This window comes from Cucurbita pepo, chromosome 6, assembly GCF_057944985.1.
Source record: "Cucurbita pepo subsp. pepo isolate OVF chromosome 6, ASM5794498v1, whole genome shotgun sequence".
Lineage (NCBI taxonomy): Eukaryota > Viridiplantae > Streptophyta > Magnoliopsida > Cucurbitales > Cucurbitaceae > Cucurbita > Cucurbita pepo.
The window spans coordinates 3,677,089-3,696,243 of record NC_141803.1 but is presented as its reverse complement, the minus strand read 5'-3'; the positions used below and the strand labels follow the sequence as shown (position 1 = coordinate 3,696,243).

At 35.0% G+C, this 19,155-nt stretch overlaps 2 protein-coding genes and 1 non-coding gene across 7 annotated transcripts; 1 reads left to right on the top strand and 2 right to left on the bottom strand.

Annotated features, from left to right (window-relative positions):
* Positions 1-53: 53 nt before the first annotated feature.
* On the bottom strand, positions 54-5,068 carry LOC111797431 (ABC transporter E family member 2). 2 transcript variants are annotated; one of them, XM_023680418.2, is made up of 13 exons: positions 4,884-5,068; positions 4,628-4,737; positions 3,758-3,843; positions 3,531-3,628; positions 3,338-3,455; positions 3,174-3,263; positions 2,242-2,546; positions 1,962-2,157; positions 1,703-1,888; positions 1,304-1,573; positions 777-1,022; positions 555-687; positions 54-458 (listed from the first exon to the last, which is right to left on the bottom strand). In XM_023680418.2, exons 2-12 carry the CDS (start codon positions 4,728-4,730, stop codon positions 568-570), a joined length of 1,818 nt encoding a protein of 605 aa, XP_023536186.2. In that variant the 5' UTR covers positions 4,731-4,737; positions 4,884-5,068; the 3' UTR covers positions 54-458; positions 555-567. The 2 variants fall into 2 exon arrangements, with proteins under 2 accessions (XP_023536186.2, XP_023536187.2); XM_023680419.2 differs by having other exon boundaries at positions 4,628-4,730.
* A 1,370-nt stretch (positions 5,069-6,438) lies between these two features.
* Positions 6,439-13,833, bottom strand: LOC111797015 (AP-4 complex subunit epsilon). The gene is made up of 11 exons (XM_087124912.1): positions 12,873-13,833; positions 12,596-12,781; positions 12,253-12,468; positions 12,046-12,156; positions 11,465-11,662; positions 11,245-11,376; positions 10,423-10,479; positions 10,232-10,348; positions 9,304-9,381; positions 8,387-8,530; positions 6,439-8,007 (listed from the first exon to the last, which is right to left on the bottom strand). Exons 1-11 carry the CDS (start codon positions 13,473-13,475, stop codon positions 6,925-6,927), a joined length of 2,925 nt encoding a protein of 974 aa, XP_086981038.1. The 5' UTR covers positions 13,476-13,833; the 3' UTR covers positions 6,439-6,924.
* A 763-nt stretch (positions 13,834-14,596) lies between these two features.
* Positions 14,597-18,924, top strand: LOC111797598 (uncharacterized). Of its 4 annotated transcripts, none has more exons than XR_015421511.1 (8): positions 14,597-15,077; positions 15,905-16,052; positions 16,508-16,715; positions 17,119-17,317; positions 17,408-17,459; positions 17,546-17,760; positions 18,476-18,552; positions 18,868-18,924. It is a non-coding gene; the product is annotated as an uncharacterized LOC111797598 (transcript). The 4 variants fall into 4 exon arrangements; XR_015421513.1 differs by having other exon boundaries at positions 17,526-17,760; XR_015421510.1 differs by having other exon boundaries at positions 17,408-17,760.
* The last annotated feature ends 231 nt before the right edge of the window (positions 18,925-19,155 follow it).

Sequence of the window (19,155 nt, the reverse complement as noted above, 5' to 3'; positions counted from 1 at the left end):
ATGCACCAAAAAGATGATATGAAAAAGAAGATTGAGATGGAGAAACAAAAAAAGAACACAAATCATGAAATATGATAAAATCCACTCATTCCTCTAAAACTTGAGTGAAAGAAGTTGGCAGATTACAACATCTAAAATGTGGACATACAATTTGTTCCTCAGAATGTTAGCAAATCTAATCAAATACAATTTCAGGAGCAGAGGACAAACAAGTGAATGACATTCAGACTTGCCTTATGATGATGACTAAGAAAACCGTAGAATTGTAAAAGAAATATACAAAATGGCAGAATCAAGAAGGTGCATACCCTGTGCTTTGAATTAAAGCAAAATAAGCCAAAAGCACAGATTCTACAAAATGAAAGCATCCTCCCCTTTGCACCTCTTCCAAAGATTAAGATTCCATGATTTGGCTTCAGAAGTGCTCTCTCTATAGGTTAAAAAACCAGCATCTATGTCTGCAGGTAAACATAAGAAAACTACATTTTAGTATGGAAAGAAGTAAGAGGGTAAGGTAACTTGAGAGAATTTGTGGGGGAGGAATGAAGAATTACACCAAGAAAATTCTTAATCATCCAAATAATAATATGAGCCAGCTGACTTTTGCTCCCGATCCTTTGTGGAGTCGATCTTATTAATCCTTGGCCTGAAATTTGTTGGATCTCTTCTAAACGTAATATCGAGATGCTGCGATCAATCAAAAGAAGACACGTCAATGGCCATAATAATCCAAAAGGAACGAATGTGATTCGGGGATTAGAAGAAGCATATCTTACAGATAAGAAGAGATTCATTCCTGTCAACAACGACTGAGGACAATTAGCAGTACAATTAACTGATGGCTGACCCTCGTAAACAATAACTCGATCTGCTAGATAAGTTGCCATAATAAAATCGTGTTCAACCACAAAAGCCGTCTTTTTTGCATGTAGAATAAATCTCTTTATGACTTTTGATGCAACAATACGCTGCTCAGAGTCAAGGTACGCACTCGGTTCATCTATCAGATAGATATCCGCAGGCTGCAAGCATTACAATAAAACAAATAACTATCATTTCCCTGTAAATAATCCTGACTAAATATCAGTTAAAAACAAATCTTTTGAAAGTTTAATATAAAAAATAATAATAATTGGCACAGAATATGATATTTATTCTCAAGTCTCATGCCTATACTACTACCAATATAAACGTGTCCAGGCAAACAGATTCCTTTTGACCCTAACCACAAAAGCATAGGTGAAACTTAACTGCTAAAGCAGCTTGAAGATGATATTTGAAAGGAACACTAAAGTAATTGTACCTTTCCAAGGCAGAGGCACAACGCAACTCTTTGCAACTCTCCTCCAGAAAGATTCACAACTTCTTGGTCCATTAATTGTTCGATAAGCAAGGGTTTCATTACATCTGAGACAAATTGCGGATGCATGTAGGACTCCCTTATTTTCTGATGTAACAAATGCCTGACAGTGGATTGAAACTTAGGACTAATCTTCTGGGGCTTGTAGGAAACGTTAAACTCAGGAATCTCAACATCAGAGTTTTCAACAGAATCAGGTTTCAACAAACCAGCCTGCGAATGTAGTCAATGGTGGTATATGCTTAGGAAGAGAGAGAGATAATCCTTGGACATTCACTATTTACTGCTATTAAAAAGAAAAAAGAAAAAAACTAGTAAAAAAGTAATGGAAAGTCCAAATACCAGCATACGAATAAATGTTGTCTTCCCTGTACCATTTTCACCGAGCATCACAATAATCTGTGAATCAGTAAATTCACCCTCTACCACACGAAGCTTGAAATTTCCCTGAGTTTTACTCATGGTTGGGTATTTATATCGTGCATATGTCTCGATTTCCTCCGCACTTTCTTGAGGAGTCTCAGCAACCTAGAAGAAGAAAAAATGTAAGAACAAATTGTGATGGTTCCATTCTGGTCTAGAAAGTCAGCAGAATCACCACCTTGAACGTAAGAGATTCATCTCTAAATCGTAAATTTTCCGTGGGAACAAACCCAGCCAAGAAGATGTTGATTCCTTCTCTAACCGAGAAAGGAAGGGTAACGACTCCATATGCACCCGGTTTCCCATAAAGACAGCAAATGAAGTCAGACAAATAATCCAAGACACTAAGATCATGCTCCACAACAATTACATAGCTGCAAAAGGATGAATGAACCACGTCAAACTAACATAGGAGAGATGAAAATGCTAGGAATATAATAAAAAGAGACAAAAAGTACCTATTGGGCCTGAGCAAAGATCGAACCACTTGAGCAGCTTTAAGTCTCTGTTTCACATCAAGGTAACTTGAGGGTTCATCAAACATATAAATCTCTGCATTCTGTATGGCAACAACAGCAATGGCAAATCTTTGAAGTTCTCCACCAGACAGGTCACCGACATTCCGATCTATAACCTGATTAAGTTCAAGATCACGACATAATTCTTGCTTCATATCCCTCTCATCTTTTTGCTCTAGCACCTGACCAACATTCCCTTGAACTGCTTTCGGAATGTGATCAACATATTGGGGCTTTATGATTGCCTGACATAAAAGTAAAAAATGGGTCATTATTAGTGGTCAGTATAAGTTAACAATAAATTGAACATAGTAGATTCAAGAGTGAACCAAACTAGGTCAACCATTCCATGCATAGGCTAACACACGCTGCAAAGATTGGGGAAGGTTTTGTAACCCCTTTGGATTTTTGTCACCCTTGTCTAGTACATTTGCATCAGTTCAGAAAAGTTTATCTGTACCAAAATGAGTGACTTTGATGTCGAGACCTAGAACATGTAACCACTCCAGTCCTAGTTTGATCAAGCATGTTACTACTTGTCTGCAATTAATGCAGAAACTGTAGGGGGTCTAAAGTAACTGAGGTAATCACGGACTAAAGAGATGCCAAACTGCATACCAAATCTTCATTGGCACGAGGAAAAAATCACCAAATCTTCATTGGCACGAGGAAAAAATCACCAAATCTTCATTGGCACGAGGAAAAAATCACCAAAACTTCTCGATGTAGCTCTCCAGGCATGTCTATTCCTTATTAATGTTTAAAAATAACAATATACCATAATACTAGTTCTACAACAAGAAATTCAATATATTTTGAAAGCATGGAAAAGATGGAGGGAAATTATATGTTAGTAGAGCATTTAACATTACCTTTAGATTATCTTCAAGGATACGTGTAAAATAATTCTGCAACTCAGATCCTCGAAAGTAAGTCAATATCTCCTGCCAATCAGGAGGGTTCTGCAAATGTCCATGAAAAAGGTGAGCTATATTACACAACAAAGTAAAGAAGAAAAGGTAAATGAGAATGTTACATGGAAACGGCCAAGATTTGGTTTCAGCTTTCCAGCCAAGACTTTCAGTGCAGTGGACTTCCCGATACCATTGGTTCCAACCAAACCAAGAACTTGCCCAGGCCGAGGAACTGGCAACCTGCAGCCACATTATCCTTCAATTTCAAACAAAATGAAAAAAATTCATAAATTTACAAGTTGGTAAAGAATGAACCTGTGCAATTTGAAGGTGTTGGGGCCATATCGATGTGTTGTATCTTTATCCAAATCCTTTGGCAGATTGATGATTTGAATTGCTTCAAATGGGCATTTCTGTATCATTGTATTATTTGGTCAGAACAATTTGGCTCATTAGTCCATTATAATTACCCATTTACACATCACAATAATTCTAAAACAGTTTATTCGTACAGACACACATAAACCACAACTTGCACAAACCTTGACACATATACCACATCCAATACATAGTTCTTCTGAGATAAAAGCAATCTTAGCGGCTGGGGAAACCTCAATACACAGTTTACCTGCAGAGAGATTAAAATTTCTTAAGTAGCAAATAAATAAGTCCTAATCAGAAATTTTTTGCACGAGTCAATAATAACAAGCTGAGAAAAAAGATAAAATAATAATAATCGTAATATACAACGGAGTTGTTCGTAATTCATATAAGGAAAAACATCCAAATGACAAACTTTTTTATCGTGAAATTAAAAAAAAAAAAAAAATTGAAATCTTCCAAAAAGACTAAGAAAATCAACCCGACAAACATTATAATCCGCCCAAGAAAAAAGTGTGAGCAATTAAACAATAAGAACAGTGCCACCAAATTATTACATACTTATAAAACTAGAGACGCATTGTGAGCCATTTGAAAGTCAATTACTGGAGCAAACAAATCTCCAAATCATGCACGAAGATAGTTATATGAAATTTTCCGCAATCAAACTCTCGTGGATGTAGAATTACAATCGAAATGAATGCAAATTTCAAGTCTAAATCGCTGGATGATTAGTGACTGTCTTGAAAGGTAATTCTACATTTTTTGACAAACGAAAATAGGCTCCAGAATAAATTTATATCATCCGGATTACTCCAGATAACAAACTAGTTGATTAGAACTCTCTACCTCGGTGAAAACCTTAAAAATCATCAACCCCCCAAGAACAACAAAACTGGTATCCATCCAGCTGAAATACTATTTCCTATTCGTATCCCACAGAAGATCAGATCAACGACATCAAAATCTACAAACCATCACAATTTAATTCTCAATTCCAAACGAATAAGCAGCAAAAGAACATAAAATACCAGTCTTAACAACGGGACAGCTCTTCTTGCATTCTTGACGGCACTTTTTAGGTTTGCACCTATCCGAACTCACTATAGCTATACGCGTCAATCGATCCGCCATCTAATCACTGACGAGAATTACAGAACAATTAAGATGCATACAATCCAGCAACAATATTCCAAAAGCAAGAGGAGCAGAGACGCAAATCAAAACCAAAGCATCCAAAAATACTGGGATGGAGCAAACATTAAAAAAATCAAAATAAAAACTCACCAGAAATGAGGAAATCACAGTGGCGGAAGATTAACAGATAGGAAAACAAGGAGGTAATCGAAGAACAGCACGGAGAGATACGATCAAGCGTATGGCACACGCAGGGGTCCAAGTAAGCTTCCTAGGGTTTTTTTGTTATGCATAAAGATCCGAATGGCGGTTATTTCGGGTCTTTTTCTTTTCTTATTTTTCTTTTTTTCTTCTTTTCTTTACTTTTTCGCTCTTCCAAAGAAGTACCAGATAGACGAGAATCCAAAACCCAAAAGTAAACAGAAATAACAAATAATAATAATAATAAATAAATAAATATATATATATATATATATATATATATATATATATATATATATATATTACAAAAATATAAAATAATTATTAAATCATAAATATTTTTAACTACTAAAATTTTGAAACAATAACGATATAAAAATCGATTTTTCTTGAAAAAAAAAATTGAGTTTGATTGTATAGTTTAAAATTGGTTTATATATTTTAAAATATTAAAAAGTTTAATTACAAAAAAAATTTATAATTAAGTCAAATTAATATGTATTTTTCCACTAGAATGATAATTTTATAAATTTAAAGAACTGATTTATCGAATTAAAATTTAAAAGGTGTGATTACAAAAATTTATTATTAGAGGGGTTTTGAAAATTTTATATGAAGAAAAAATAAATAAATAATTTAACTTTTTTTTTTTTTTCGAAGGATTATGCATCTAGATATCTATAGATAATGCAATCTTAATTTTTTTTAATAAAAAATGTAATTTAAATTTAATTAATCTAAAAACAAATTTATTTGTTTAGTCTTCTAAAACGTGACATGCATATCTTCTATCATTTTTTTTTTCTTTTTCCATATATGATTTTTAAATCTTTTATTCACATCATAAAATATATTTTCTTGTATTATCAAATAAACAAAATTAAACATAAAATCAATATATTTTGTTTTAATTATCATCCACAATACTCAATAAATAAATAAAATCATCGAATGTGTAGAAATACTAGAAACTAATGTATACATTCTCGACCAAAAGATTAGAGGTTCAAAATTCGTTCATCCGCTTAGGCCAATGTAAGCACACTTCAACTTCATTAAGGTATATATCCTCAACCAAAAAGTTAGAAGGTCGAAATTCGTTCATCGCTTAAACAAGGTAAGCACACTTCAACTTCATTAAGGTACATATCCTCACCCAAAAGATTAGAGGTTTGAAATTCGTTCATCTGCTTAGACCAACGTAAACACTGTTCAACTTTATTAAGGTATATATCCTCTCAACCAAAAAGTTAGAGGTTCAAAATCCGTTCATCTGCTTAGACCAACATGAGCACAGTTTAATTTCATTAAAATATATATCTTCAAGCAAGAGGTTAGAGGTTCGATATCCGTTCATCCTACCGGGGTAGAACTCGAAAACAAAGAAACAAAGAACAGGAAAAATTGAAGCCAATGTTGACATGCTTAGAGGCTTCTGGTCCACCAAAACTAAAACTTGAACGAGGAATCACTCGCAAGAGAAAATGAAAAAGAAGACAGAAGATAAAGAAAGAATCTTCCCTTATTCAGCGCTGTAATCAAATATATAACAGAATGTACTCTCACTTCTGGGGAGGGCAAAGAAAACAAAGAACAAAACAAATCAAACATCACAGCATTTTCTGGTTGCCTCTCCAGGTTTCCAAAACCTCATGCATGCTGAAGATTTTTTTTTTTTTTTTTTTTTTTGCCACTTTTTTCACTCGTCGTAAATTCGTGAAGTATCGAAATCCGAAAAGTTTCTACTCTACAAAAACTCAACATAGTCTCTACTAGTGCAAAAAGTAAACTAATTTGGAGTACATACCTGCACCAGAATTGTTTCAACAGCCTTCATGGTTTTTATGCAGTTCGTTCCACGTGCGTGTGTCGTGTCAATTGCGTCTGTCATTCAGATAATTGTAGCTTATGATCACATAGCCAATCTGCTAGAGGATGATAATGTGCACAAATCATAAATATGTCTCGCTTGGGTATCCATTGAAATTTCTTAGCCAAGTAAGTCTTTAAACAAGTTTGGATTCTGACTGGTAGGGGTCACACCCATCTGCCTAACGACTGCATCCTTTTCCAATGATGCTTTCACATTGGGGCCCTTGCTAAATTGTGCCATATTTGAAACGATAGTTTGTCCCTGAACCGTCTTTGCGGTCACTTTCGACAATTCAGAAGTCAAATCCGAATTATCCTTGTTGGAGGAAATGAGATTCACAACGTTGCTTCCTTGTCCACTCATGGTTGTCCCGGAATATAATGCCATAAGTTCTGGTTGTTTATTGATTCCAACAGCTTTAGGATTCTCGGTAGAAGAAGCCTGGCTTTCATCAAGAAGCCCTTCCAACTGCTTAAATGGATCAATAGATGGTGCACTACTGGTGACAGTCGGTTCGCCAAAGTCGAGGAGGTCAGGAGGAGGGACTTCTGCAGGCACAACGGTCGTCTTAGCTGCCTGAACCTTAGTGGCACCATGGTGTGTCTTTGTAGCTTTATGGGCAGCAGAAGGTGCCCTTGTTTCAATTTTGGATGAACCTCCAAATAAGGAAGCAGCAAGCTTTTGTTTCTCTGCAGGAATCTCAGGTTCTGCAGTCCTTGAGGTATAAGTCGTGGGTTTTGAGCTTACAGTACTGGTACCATCTACTTGCGAAACCCCATTTACTGCTTTCTGAGGAGGACTAGAAGTTGACACAGATGAACCAGGAGAAGAATACGACGGCCTGCCCCATTTTTTCTGAACACCGTCAAGTCGTAACTTGACTTGAGATGAACCATCATCTGATACAGAGGGATCTGATGTAGATTGGTGCGTCTCCCTAGGATGATATGGTTCAGAAACAGGAACCAGTTCAGCTGAGATTGCAGGTGACATAGGAGGAATACTTGATGGCACTGGAGGCCTTGTAAGCTCGTAAGCCTCGAACCTCAGGCTGTGTGACACAGTTTCACGTTGGTCAAGACTTTTGGTGGCGCTAACGTCAAACATCCTCGATCGCTGACTCTCAGGAACATAAGGCTGTGCACCATTTTCTAGTGATTCTTGCACATAATTGTTGAGGAATGAAAGATCGTTATCAATCTGCAAGAAAAATTGAAATATGTTACCACCAAAGCATAGTATCAAATTCAAAGAAAATTTGTGATTAAAGGTAAGTTTGGGGTGCCTATTTCAGAAGTATTTTTAAGTGAAACACTTTTCTTATAAATGCTTTTTTTGAAGAAAATTAATTAAATGTTTCATTAGAAGTATTTTAAGTAATTTTTTTTATTTATAGAACACTTCTAGTCCTTCCTAAGCACTTTAAAATTTATATCAAACACACTCTTAAGTCTATATTTCATTTGATTATGACCTTACAAATGGAAATCAGATAGAAAAGAATAGCATATGTACACTAATAAGAGAAGTTGGCCTACGAACTTCACTTAAAAAATAGTCTTGCAGTGAAAAATGTCACCTCAATATCTTCACAGCTTGCATCAGCTGGCATTATATTCTCAATAGCTTGAGCATCTAAACCTATGGTGGCCTGCAATTCATACGCACGTTGCTGCAAATCTGTTGAGTGGGATGCTGATAATTCTTCAATCAAAGATTGACACTGCAACAGAAGAAGATGAAGTTTGAAATCCATCAATTCGTAGAAGATACTTCTACTTTTTATTTGTTAAAAAAAATGACAAATTTTGATAGTCTGATAAAGAGATGAACAACTATAAGAAAGTTGTTCGAAATAGAAAAGAAGAATGAGGTCATGATCGTAAGCGAATGTGGGCCCCACTTTTTGAATAGTGTCCTGCGGAAGGTCTTCCCAATCCGAGTCGATTAGGAAAAGATCCAGTCTGCATCGGATTTCCATTTCCTTCCCTTTCCTCATGTTAGACCAAGTGAAAGAAGCATCATAGAGTGGTAGGTCAACAAAGGAAATCTACATCTACAAAGAGATGCATCTAAGGGCTGATTATTGGGTCTAGCTTCTTAGCCATAGGGAGAGACCAGTACTTCATATTCCCTGACCTTCATCTTTTTCTTCGTTCTTTGGGTTACTCTCGACAAATGATGATTTAATTACGAGAATAAGTTAAAAAATAAATAATAAAAAAATAATAAAAAAAAAGAATGAAGACAGGGACGTTCAGTGAAATACTAGAGATACACATCAGATACTTGGTATCAAGATTTGAATTTAAAAGGAAAAAAAGAAGCCGAGAAAGTGGAAGGGGAGAAGCAACGATGTTACTAATCAGTAAACCAATTAACCCTTCCATGTTCCACAAACTGAATTCAACAACCAGACGAAGTTGTAATTTTTCCAATGTGACCATTCTTTTCAGAAAAAATAAAGAACAGAAAACATAAACATTTTAAATTTACCTCAGGTAGCATATCCACTGTTCTCCCGGACATCTTCTCAAATGCATAGACTTTCATAAGAGCTGTCACTGCATAAGCCTTCAAAGAGAACCAGTGAACCACACATCACTTAAAATATCATGGCAAAGCTCTATGTACGAAAAATTAAATAACAGGAAATGACGGGTTGGTAAATCAGAAACAAGGCAGTAACTGCTTAACCTCCAAAGAACAACATTTATCACAACGTAGTACTCTCTCAACATCTTCCGTTTAGCAAGGATACTCTTTACAAATTACACAAGTGGTGACGATAGTCTACAGACTACAGACTACAGCTACAGTAATTTCTCATTTGCCCATGCAAGTTCAGGTTGTTATTGAAAAAAATAAAAAATCCCGCTCTTGTTCTTATACGTTGTCAGAAAGATAAGAATTGCATTCCTTTATTAAATCTATAGCGCAACTTTTTAAAGAACATTCTGATCTCGGAACGGTAGTCAGCTGGTAACCAATTTAGATACAAAAAAATAAATAAATAAATAAATCTAAACTGGTGGTCTTTTCAGTAAGCTGTTCATTGTACATTCAGCGAATGTTCATGTAATTTCATTGCAATTTAAAATTAACTGTTAACTAGCGATGTTGGCAACCACAGTTCTTTTTTTTCTTTTTTTTTTGGTCATCCACATTCTTAAAGCGTCATATAAAAAATTAAATATGTTTCTTGTAAGTCCTAAATCATTGAAATTGCAGTGTATTTTATCGTGAAAAAAAAAATTGTACCAGAGTAATTTCCGTAGTTTTGTAAACAAATTAAAGCACCGACCATTATATTCAACATGTCTAGAGGAAGAAAATAGAATCAGGCAACACAGAGAGAACGAACAGGAAGGATAACGACCTTAACCTCCCTAGACCATCAAGGTATTCAAGATTATAGGCATACCTTGACACTTGCATCGTTTGAATATGCTTCAGCTATGTCACAAAGCTTTCCAGCAATGTACGAAACAGAGTACTTTCCATCAGCAGTCCCATACTCTCCCAGAACCCAACAGATGACCTGAAATTGAACTAACTCAAGGTATTAAAAAGGAGTGTAATTTTTGCAGTTTTTTAGAGATTGGAGAATTGTACCTGAAGAAATGCAGATGGAAGCTTTGGGTTCCCAATAATGCGCAAATATGACTCCACCTATGCATGAAATAGTTTAATTTAATAAGGAACTACCGCAGAAAAAGGACGGAAGTTTTAAGAAATAATTCACTGACATTCAATCCCAAAAATACGATCTTTGGGGTTTCGCCTATGGTCAACACATTCCAAATAAAACATGGAGGATAAAATGCCAACTTACGCGCACCTCCGCTGTTCTTATGAGACAATCTTAGACCCTACTATAATTGGTTGGCAAGGTAACTAGTAAAATATTAAATATAAGGTAGCTGACCACCCTGACTTCTACCATTTCCTCTAGTGTCCTTGACTATTTCCATCGACCCTTATTAACACTGGGTCAGCCCATAGCTGTTAATACGTAATGATACCATTTTAGAAACACTTTTAAAACAAATATAAGTGTGTTGTCATGGGAAACAAAATCAATAGTCAATAGATATAAATATAAGTTTGTACAACAATGAGAGGCAACAAAGAAACTTCTGGTATCATAAAGGCTCCTAAACTGATGCTAAGAGGTGCTAAAAAATCGCTGTAACTTAAACACAATTAATAAAGTCACAGATTTTTAACAGCGTGAAGAGCGCTGAGGCACAACAGATTTTCGAAACGTTGAAAAACTTCCAATAGGCACACGCTATGACTTTTTGAAAAGACACGCAGTACTATGAAGCATGAGGCTATCATATGATATCCAAAAGTGCATCATAATACTATTACATCGTGCCTATGATAAAATTTTAGCAAACATAATAATAGAGTGCTAATGAAGTTACATACAGCAGATGATCTCAGCTGGTTATCTACTGTATCACCATCCTCTCTGAATCCTTCGGCAATCAACCGCATCAAATCATGTGCAACTTTAATATTCACCAAATCTCCAGCGTGTTCAAAAACTTTATTAATGGTCTGAAGAGGATTAAAGGATCTGGCTGATACTCGAACAGTAATAATAATCACTCAACAAACAAACAAGAAGAAGATAAGGTCCAAATACCTGAATGAACCAATGGTTATTAGGTGCAAATTCCTCGGCTAGTTTAACACATCTCGATGCAATATATGTCTTATAATGATGGTCAGTAATGCTTATCATATATTCAATCATGCGATTGACAATCACTTCCACATTGGTGGACCTGGTCATAGTATACAATAATTCAAATGTTTTTCTCTTTAAGGTATCATCAGGATCCTGAGGAAGAAACACCAAAACATGGATCAAATATAACTCATAGTGGTGTGCATATAAATCAACTTTCAATATAGAGTTGTAGTCAACATATTTGTAATTGAAATGGAATAAATTATATATTTATTCTAAATAATACAATTGTAAGCCACTGCCACTTAAATAAGTATATAATTAGTTGCTCTAGGAGACAATAATGCTTGTCCTCTCACAACTTGCACTTTTAAATCCAAGGATAAAAATAAAATTGGAATGCAGCTTAATCTATTTACATCCACAGAAACAAAAAGAACAAAAAACTATAAACGTAACGGCCCTATCTGCGTACATGTAAAACACATTTTATTCAAGGCTAGCCACCTGGCAGAGAGAAAAATATCACTCACCTCCATACAATCAATCACAGCTAGCTGATGTTGTTCTGCAATATCTGGACTTAGCTTTATAAGTCGACCAAGTGCATCAATGCCCATGTATTTTAGATTATGACTATCACTCTGGCCACAAAAGTGTGTAAAGTAAATATAGGTGAAAGCCAAAGTAGATTAATGTCACTAACATAGCACACCGTACACGGGGTAGTACAACCAAACCTTCAAAAATCTAGAGATTGCGTCAGCAGCAGCTTCCAGCAACTTAGGATTCGGGAAAATAGAAGCAACGCAACATATACTTTGGTAAAGTACAGCATTTCCTATGTTACTCAAAGGATCATACTTCTTAAATAAATCCCCAACAACAGTATACATGTGTTCGCTTGCTTGCCTGTCGCCAGCACCCAGTAATGCAAGAATTTTCAATAATTTGATCTGTACAATTAAGTTCGCTTCAATTGAAAGGAAACGACAAAAGGTCATTGCAGAAGGCACGTTAGCAGCTAAGTAACCTTATCAATCAGAATGCATATAGAAACCTATGTTGCAGAGATTATCGGACCTGTATGAATGGAGCCGGCATCTGATGGTAATCATAACTCTTCGGCAATCTGCGCTCAGCTACTTGTTTAAGAATGCTTACAAAACTTACAACTAAATCTTTATAGGAATGTACATCCGTGGTAATGAGATCAAAAAGAGGGCAAAGTGTAGCTCCCATGACTCCAGGATCGTTGTCACACAACCTCTACAACCAAAAAAACAAACAAGCAAGCAAACTTCTCACGGCACTGAAGGGAAAAGAAACCAACAACCAAGTATCTTAATCTGAAACCCACCTTACGGAAATTGGAGAGAAGATGCGATATGGAAGAGGGTGATTTCTGATGGAAGCGATGAAGAGCCATGATGGCCTTCTTTCTAACGGCCTCCTTTGAGTGTCCCAACAACTCGACAACCTGCGGTAACACTGCAGGTATAGTCTCCTCGTTAATAAGCCTACACACCGCATTGAGAGCCGCACAGACGATGAGATAATTGTCAGACTTGAGGTCTTTCTGGATGGTATTGACAATGAGGATTATGAGGTCGTGGTCCTCGTTGAGAAAGAGGGTGACAGCCAAATAGCCAGTGCGCTTCAGCAGAAGATTATCGTCATGAGTCATCTTGACGGCATGAATGTAGCCGAATGAGGCATCGTGACCGAGCATCTCGACATAAACGAGACGAATAATATACTCCTTCATCTTGCGCTTGGGAATGTCGGGATCGGTGAGACGGCGTTTCAAATTTTCCATCTCCTGGATGATAATTCGCTCCTCTTCAGCCTTGGATCTAGCTTCGCCGATCGATTTAATCAGATCCAGAAACTCCTTCGACTGTCCAAACCCTCCCTGAGAACCCATGGCTAGCTCTCTGCCGATCGTCTTCAACTGTTCCATCTTCAAACTTTCTAATTTCAATCAACAGCCTCCGTTTCACAGAAATCCACACAAATTAACATAAAACTTCTAGGGTTTATGATCCAGAGAAATCCGCAGAATACCAAACTTATCAATACTTCTGAAATGAGCAGTTCAACCTGAAATTGAAAATTTCGGTCTGAATTAACACATACATTCGCCGGCGGTCGCCGGATATCGGAGAAGTAGAGGGAGGTGATTCTTCACAGCTCCGTGAAAGACAGATTTCTTCTTCCTAATTCGTCTTCTTCTACGGTTGCTCGAGTTTTTCGTCGATTGAGATCGAAATTTTTCACATCCTTCCCCGAAGAACAGATTTAATCTTAACTTTTAAGAAAAATAAAGGAATTACCGATCATAAACATAAATATGTATAATTTTTTAAAAAATATTTGTATAATTAACTTTTAATCTTTAAAAACAATTAAATTCTTATTAACTATTTTTTTAATTTCCAAATTATACCCATATTTTTTTAATGTTCCAATTACATAAGAAATTAACTCATAAATATAAATATTTTTTAAAAATTTTAATACCCTTTTAGAAGTGATAATTAAAGTTACATAATTTAAACTTATAATTAAAGTTTAATTAATGTAATTATTATAATCACCATAAAAGCTAAATAATTGAAACTTATTAAATATTACATAATTTTTTTGATGTGGGTATTAAAAAAAAATTATTAAATATTATAAATTTAACTTTTATAATTTTTTTTAATTTATAAAATATAAAATTGAAAACTAACAATATATTATATAATTTTTAAAGTTAAATAACTAAATAGACAAGGACAAAATTTTATATTTAATAATTAATTGTATAAATTTAAAATCTATGAGTAAATAAATTAAATTTTATCATTTTAAATTAATTTAGTTATTGATTTTATTATTTAAAAAATAACTCATAATAAGAAGAAATAATCGGAGAAAGTATATTTTTAAACAAAATTAATTTACGATAAATATTTTTAAATTTTAATAAATTAAAAATATGAATTAGTGAATTTTGAAAATACTTAATAAATGAATTATCTAAAAATTATTTTAAATGATTAATTAAAATTTATTAATAGAAGTATATTCGTGGTTAATAAAAATAAACAAATTCGTTATTTAAAGAATTTAAGATATTTAAAAAACTCTATAAAAAAAATAATTTACGTCCCAAAAATTTTGGCGCCGGTCAAGCGATCATATAAATACCGTAAATTGCAAGTTCGCGCCAGCGTCAAACCAAATTCGCTTACTGCTGTTTGATGAATGGGGAGAAAGACGTTGCATCAAACCAAGCTTGGCCGGAGGAGAAAGCCCTAATCGTCTGGATCGGAGCAAGCTACCAGTTCGTTTCTTCAAACTTCAGCTTCACGTTTCAATTTGTTATTTGATATCCATTTCGAGGTTTTGGAGTTTTCTTGATCGATGGCGACCGAATCTGGCTTTGAAGCTTCTTCTTATTCCGTGGGATCATGAAATGGGAGCTCGATGAGTTTTATTCTCAAATGCGAGATTCGTTATGAAGGAATTCTCTACCACCTCAACATCCACGAGTCTACCATCGGCCTGAAGAATGGTACGTATGAAGTCGTGCTCTCTGTCAGCGCTGTTTCTCTGTCGTTATCGCTCTGTTTCGTCTCATCGTAATATGAACGCTGGCGGTGTCATGTTTGAATTCATATAAATAATATGTCGCAATTGACAAATGTAGGTCATTGATGAGTATGGTCAGTATCTTGCACTTCATTTCATGTTCTGATAGTAATGTTGCATAAGGATTTATTTCTTCTTAAGACTAGTTCCAATGTTTGAACAGTAATCAATACGTCTTAAATATTAAGAAGGACGAAAGATCGATCTCCCGCAGATCCTTCCAAGTGACAAGGTGTATGAATGTATTCTGTTTCGGAGCAGTGACATCAAGGTAACAGAGATGTATTAAATTATATTTCCTTCTCGTCACTTATCGTCAGGTCAATGCACGATCAGATTGGCTTAGAGCTTTAAAATATGAAATATAAGGTTGCCTTGTTCCGGCATAGATTACCTTTCCATCCTTCAATGCCTTATACGTCTAATAGGATGATTAGATATAAGGCTATGCTGTTGCAAAAACAAGAAATCAACGTTAGAACTGCATTTTTATAGGGTATGCTCCCACTATTGCGCCAGTTTTCGATGGACATTGTTTAAACTAATACTATTTGATATAATCTGAATATATTTTAGAAAGTGTTACTATTATACTAGGATCTGCAATTCTGGTCCCCCTCATTTGGTAACACAGACCAGCAGATTCATGATGGTTCTGCTGTGGTCCAGATACTCTTGTTTGTCTATTACGTAAAGAATTAGCACAGTATAACATGAAAAAGGAAATCTCATTCAGCTTTTCCAATGCAGTCAAATCATGCTGGGGTCTCGACTTCACCTCTGTCTGCTTCAGTTGGACGTGAAACATTGATGGTCTCAAAACAGTGCCAGGATACTCTGGCTTTTAATAATGGACAGTATCCTAGCAGGTTGTCTGCATATCAATCTGTAGCTGCAGGTATGATGTAACAATATACATAGTTTATTCATTGTCCTTGGAAAACACTGGTTTCTGTCATTTTCTGCATCGGAGGAAAAAAGGAAAACAATGGAAAATCACTTTATATTTCAGTCTTCCAAGTACTTCATCATTTCAACTGGCAACAGAAGTAACGGACTCATCAAAATCATTTAAATATTGACTTGGGATTTGCTAAAAACTCAGATTGTGCATGTGTTGATCCTGTATCATATCTAATTTTTTTTATCAGCTAATTTATAGTTAACAACCATGTTTTGCTTGATGTTTGTTCACCATCCCATTCAACAGTAATGACATCTACTTGTTCCTTTCCTCCAATTTGGCAAGAGATTGGCAAATCCAAAGCTTAAATTTCGGATAAACCTATATTCTACTCACCATCAACTCTTTCCTGGCAGTCTGTTCTGAATAACCTTCTTTTTCGGGTTCAGGTCCATTGCTAGCATTGCCAGCATCCTCATTGACTCCTTTTCAATTATCAGTCTGTGGCAGACGTACTTTCCTCCACAAAAAGACTGTGTTGGTGCAAGAAACTTGGGTGCTTCCACACATTTTCCTTGTAATTCTTTGGTATCAATTGCTGCTTTAGAACATTAAGCACCCTCGTTGCTATCTCCGAGAGAGACACCTGCTCAACAGGTTTGGTGCTTTATACAGTTTTCAAAATTATTTTCATATAACGACTTTCTAGTTTCTTATAGTTAAACCACATCATTTGGTCTATTTGAGCTAAATATTGATATTTTTTTTATTCTTCTCGAACAAGTAGATTTGAAGTCTACACCTTATTTAAACAGCAGTTGGTGGTATTTTTTGTTATAACCTAAAAGCTACTTCACACACACAAATATATCATGTGGAACTGATACAATGTTGTTCCATGGATATAACTGAAAATCCTTGTATCTTTTAATATAGACTATTGTTTGCCACCAAGTACTTTAATTTATGTATCATTTACATTTTGAAAACACTGTAAATTCTAAATTGTTGTGCTCACCAGTAGTTTATTGACATGGTCTCCATGATCTTCAAATTGTAGTTCACTGAATAATTTGATTTTCAAGCCACGAATGAGGAGTTCAAGAAGGACGTGGGATTGTCTTGGAAAAGCAAAGCAAAGCAAAGGGAACTTTCAGAGTTTACAGTGAACAACGCGATTATTTTTATCATGGGGGAGAAAGACATTGGACGCTACCTGGTGCTAAGGAATGGCTTGGAATAATATCATACATTTCATGGTTTACGTTCCTCTTCTGTTGCGTTTCTCTGTGCGGCCTGCATATAACAAGAATGTATTCTGATGCAATTTCCAATTCTCTTGAACGCAGATCAAGGAATAGACACAACCGGTTATCTAGGCCAATGAAATTTGGCGCTGAGGTTTTGTCTTATTTTGTTTATCTGGTATATTTCTGCTCTGATGGCAGGTAATAAGTGATTCTTTAGAATAAAACGGCTTTATGCAGACAAGCGGCGACATTCCACAAATGCGCGGCAACGTTGGCTATGGCATTAGAAGTGGTGAGAATTTCTGGGTCTCAAATAACTTGAGACGGGGATACAATTATGGTGGGAGAAGGCTCTTAGCTGAGTAATAATACTTCGCTGCTAGCTGGACTCACAAGTTTTTTTTCCTGTTGTACTAGATTGGGCTAAACAAATTGCTGGACCTCGGTAGTAGGTAAGTATTACTCTTTCTAGCATTTGTGTGTGGCTCCAAGGATATGATTTACATATGCACGTATCTCCTTGTAATTATTTTCTTTCACCGCCTTCACCTGTTGCATGCATGACTTGTCTGAATATTTTTCTGTTTGCGTGGTTAATCCATGAACAACCTTCTGTCATGAACACAACCTTTTTATTTCGAAGTTCTTGAGACTGAAGAAAAATTATTGGTATCCGATTTGATGAAAAATTGTTTCCGGATTTCTATTTTGAAAAAATAATGCTTGCGTTTTCTTTGTTTGTTTGTTTGTTGTTGTTTTTTTTTTTTTTTTTAATTTCTTTTTGAAGGTTTGATAAACTCTTTACTAAATTTTCATAATTTGGGGTCTGGCCTCTGATATTTGTTTTTATAATTTATTTTCAAATGTTAAGTTTTCAAGAATTCATAGTTGTGTTTTCAATTTTTAAATTTGATCAAGATTTTAAAAATGCTTTTTTAAAAAAGTGACCTAAAATGGACATAGTTTAATTTTTTAAGTAGAGTTTATGAACAACTAACCTTTTTCTTACCAATTGTTTATGACTCCTGGTGTGACCAAATTTTCTGACTAGATAACTTTCCAGGTTGAATCCACTTTCTTTTCTTTCCTGTGGTGTGAGCATGCCTGTTTATTAAAATACAGAAATTGTATTTTATCTGTGTTTGAATATGATATTGGTAATGGCAGGCCAGCAAGTTTGGGATCATTCCTTAATATCTACTTCCAACTTGCCAGTAACTCTCAATAGACTTAATTTTCAACTGGTGCGTCCTATTCTTTATCAATCACTCTCTTCTCTTTCATCAAGGACAAATATGTTTTACTCCACGGTGGGGAACTTAAAATTACAATATTATCATCTTAAATATAAAAATTGATAGTTGTGTTTGTTTTTCGTGATGCGTTTTGAAATTGGTTTGGCCTCACAATTTGGATATAATTCTTTTTTTTTTTTATGGTTTTAAAACTTTTAATTTGGACTTTGCTTCAATGTCAATTTTGTCCGTGTAATTTGGTTCCAGTGAATGATGGTTATTTATAATTTGAGTTTTTTTTTTTTTTTTTTTTTTTTTTTTCAGTTGTGCCAGTTGATCGCATTGTGCTTAAAGCTTGAGTAAAAGGTAGAAGGAAAATAGGTAGGTTTTTCAAGCAAGTAAAAAACATTCAGGGAAGATGAAGAGTAAAGTTGAATATATTATAGGGATCAAATTAAAAATGAAACCAAATAAGATTGAAGTCCTTAATGGATTAAAATGAAAATTTTAGAAACATGGATCAAAGCTATGCTTAAATCAAAGGAACTAAATTTATATTATTTTATTTGTTTTGCTTATATTATTTCTCTAACACTGAAAATATTAGAAAGG

Coding starts and splice junctions, on each gene's coding strand:
- LOC111797431 (XM_023680418.2), bottom strand. CDS start 4,730: ATGGCGGATCGATTGACGCGTATAGCTATAGTGAGTTCGGATAGGTGC. Junction 3,844..4,627: donor CTGTCCCGTTGTTAAGACTG/GTATTTTATGTT, acceptor ATCTCTCTGCAG/GTAAACTGTGTATTGAGGTT. Junction 1,889..1,961: donor ATGAATCTCTTACGTTCAAG/GTGGTGATTCTG, acceptor TTCTTCTTCTAG/GTTGCTGAGACTCCTCAAGA.
- LOC111797015 (XM_087124912.1), bottom strand. CDS start 13,475: ATGGAACAGTTGAAGACGATCGGCAGAGAGCTAGCCATGGGTTCTCAG. Junction 12,782..12,872: donor TTCTCTCCAATTTCCGTAAG/GTGGGTTTCAGA, acceptor TTTTGGTTGTAG/AGGTTGTGTGACAACGATCC. Junction 12,469..12,595: donor TGCCGGCTCCATTCATACAG/GTCCGATAATCT, acceptor TTAATTGTACAG/ATCAAATTATTGAAAATTCT.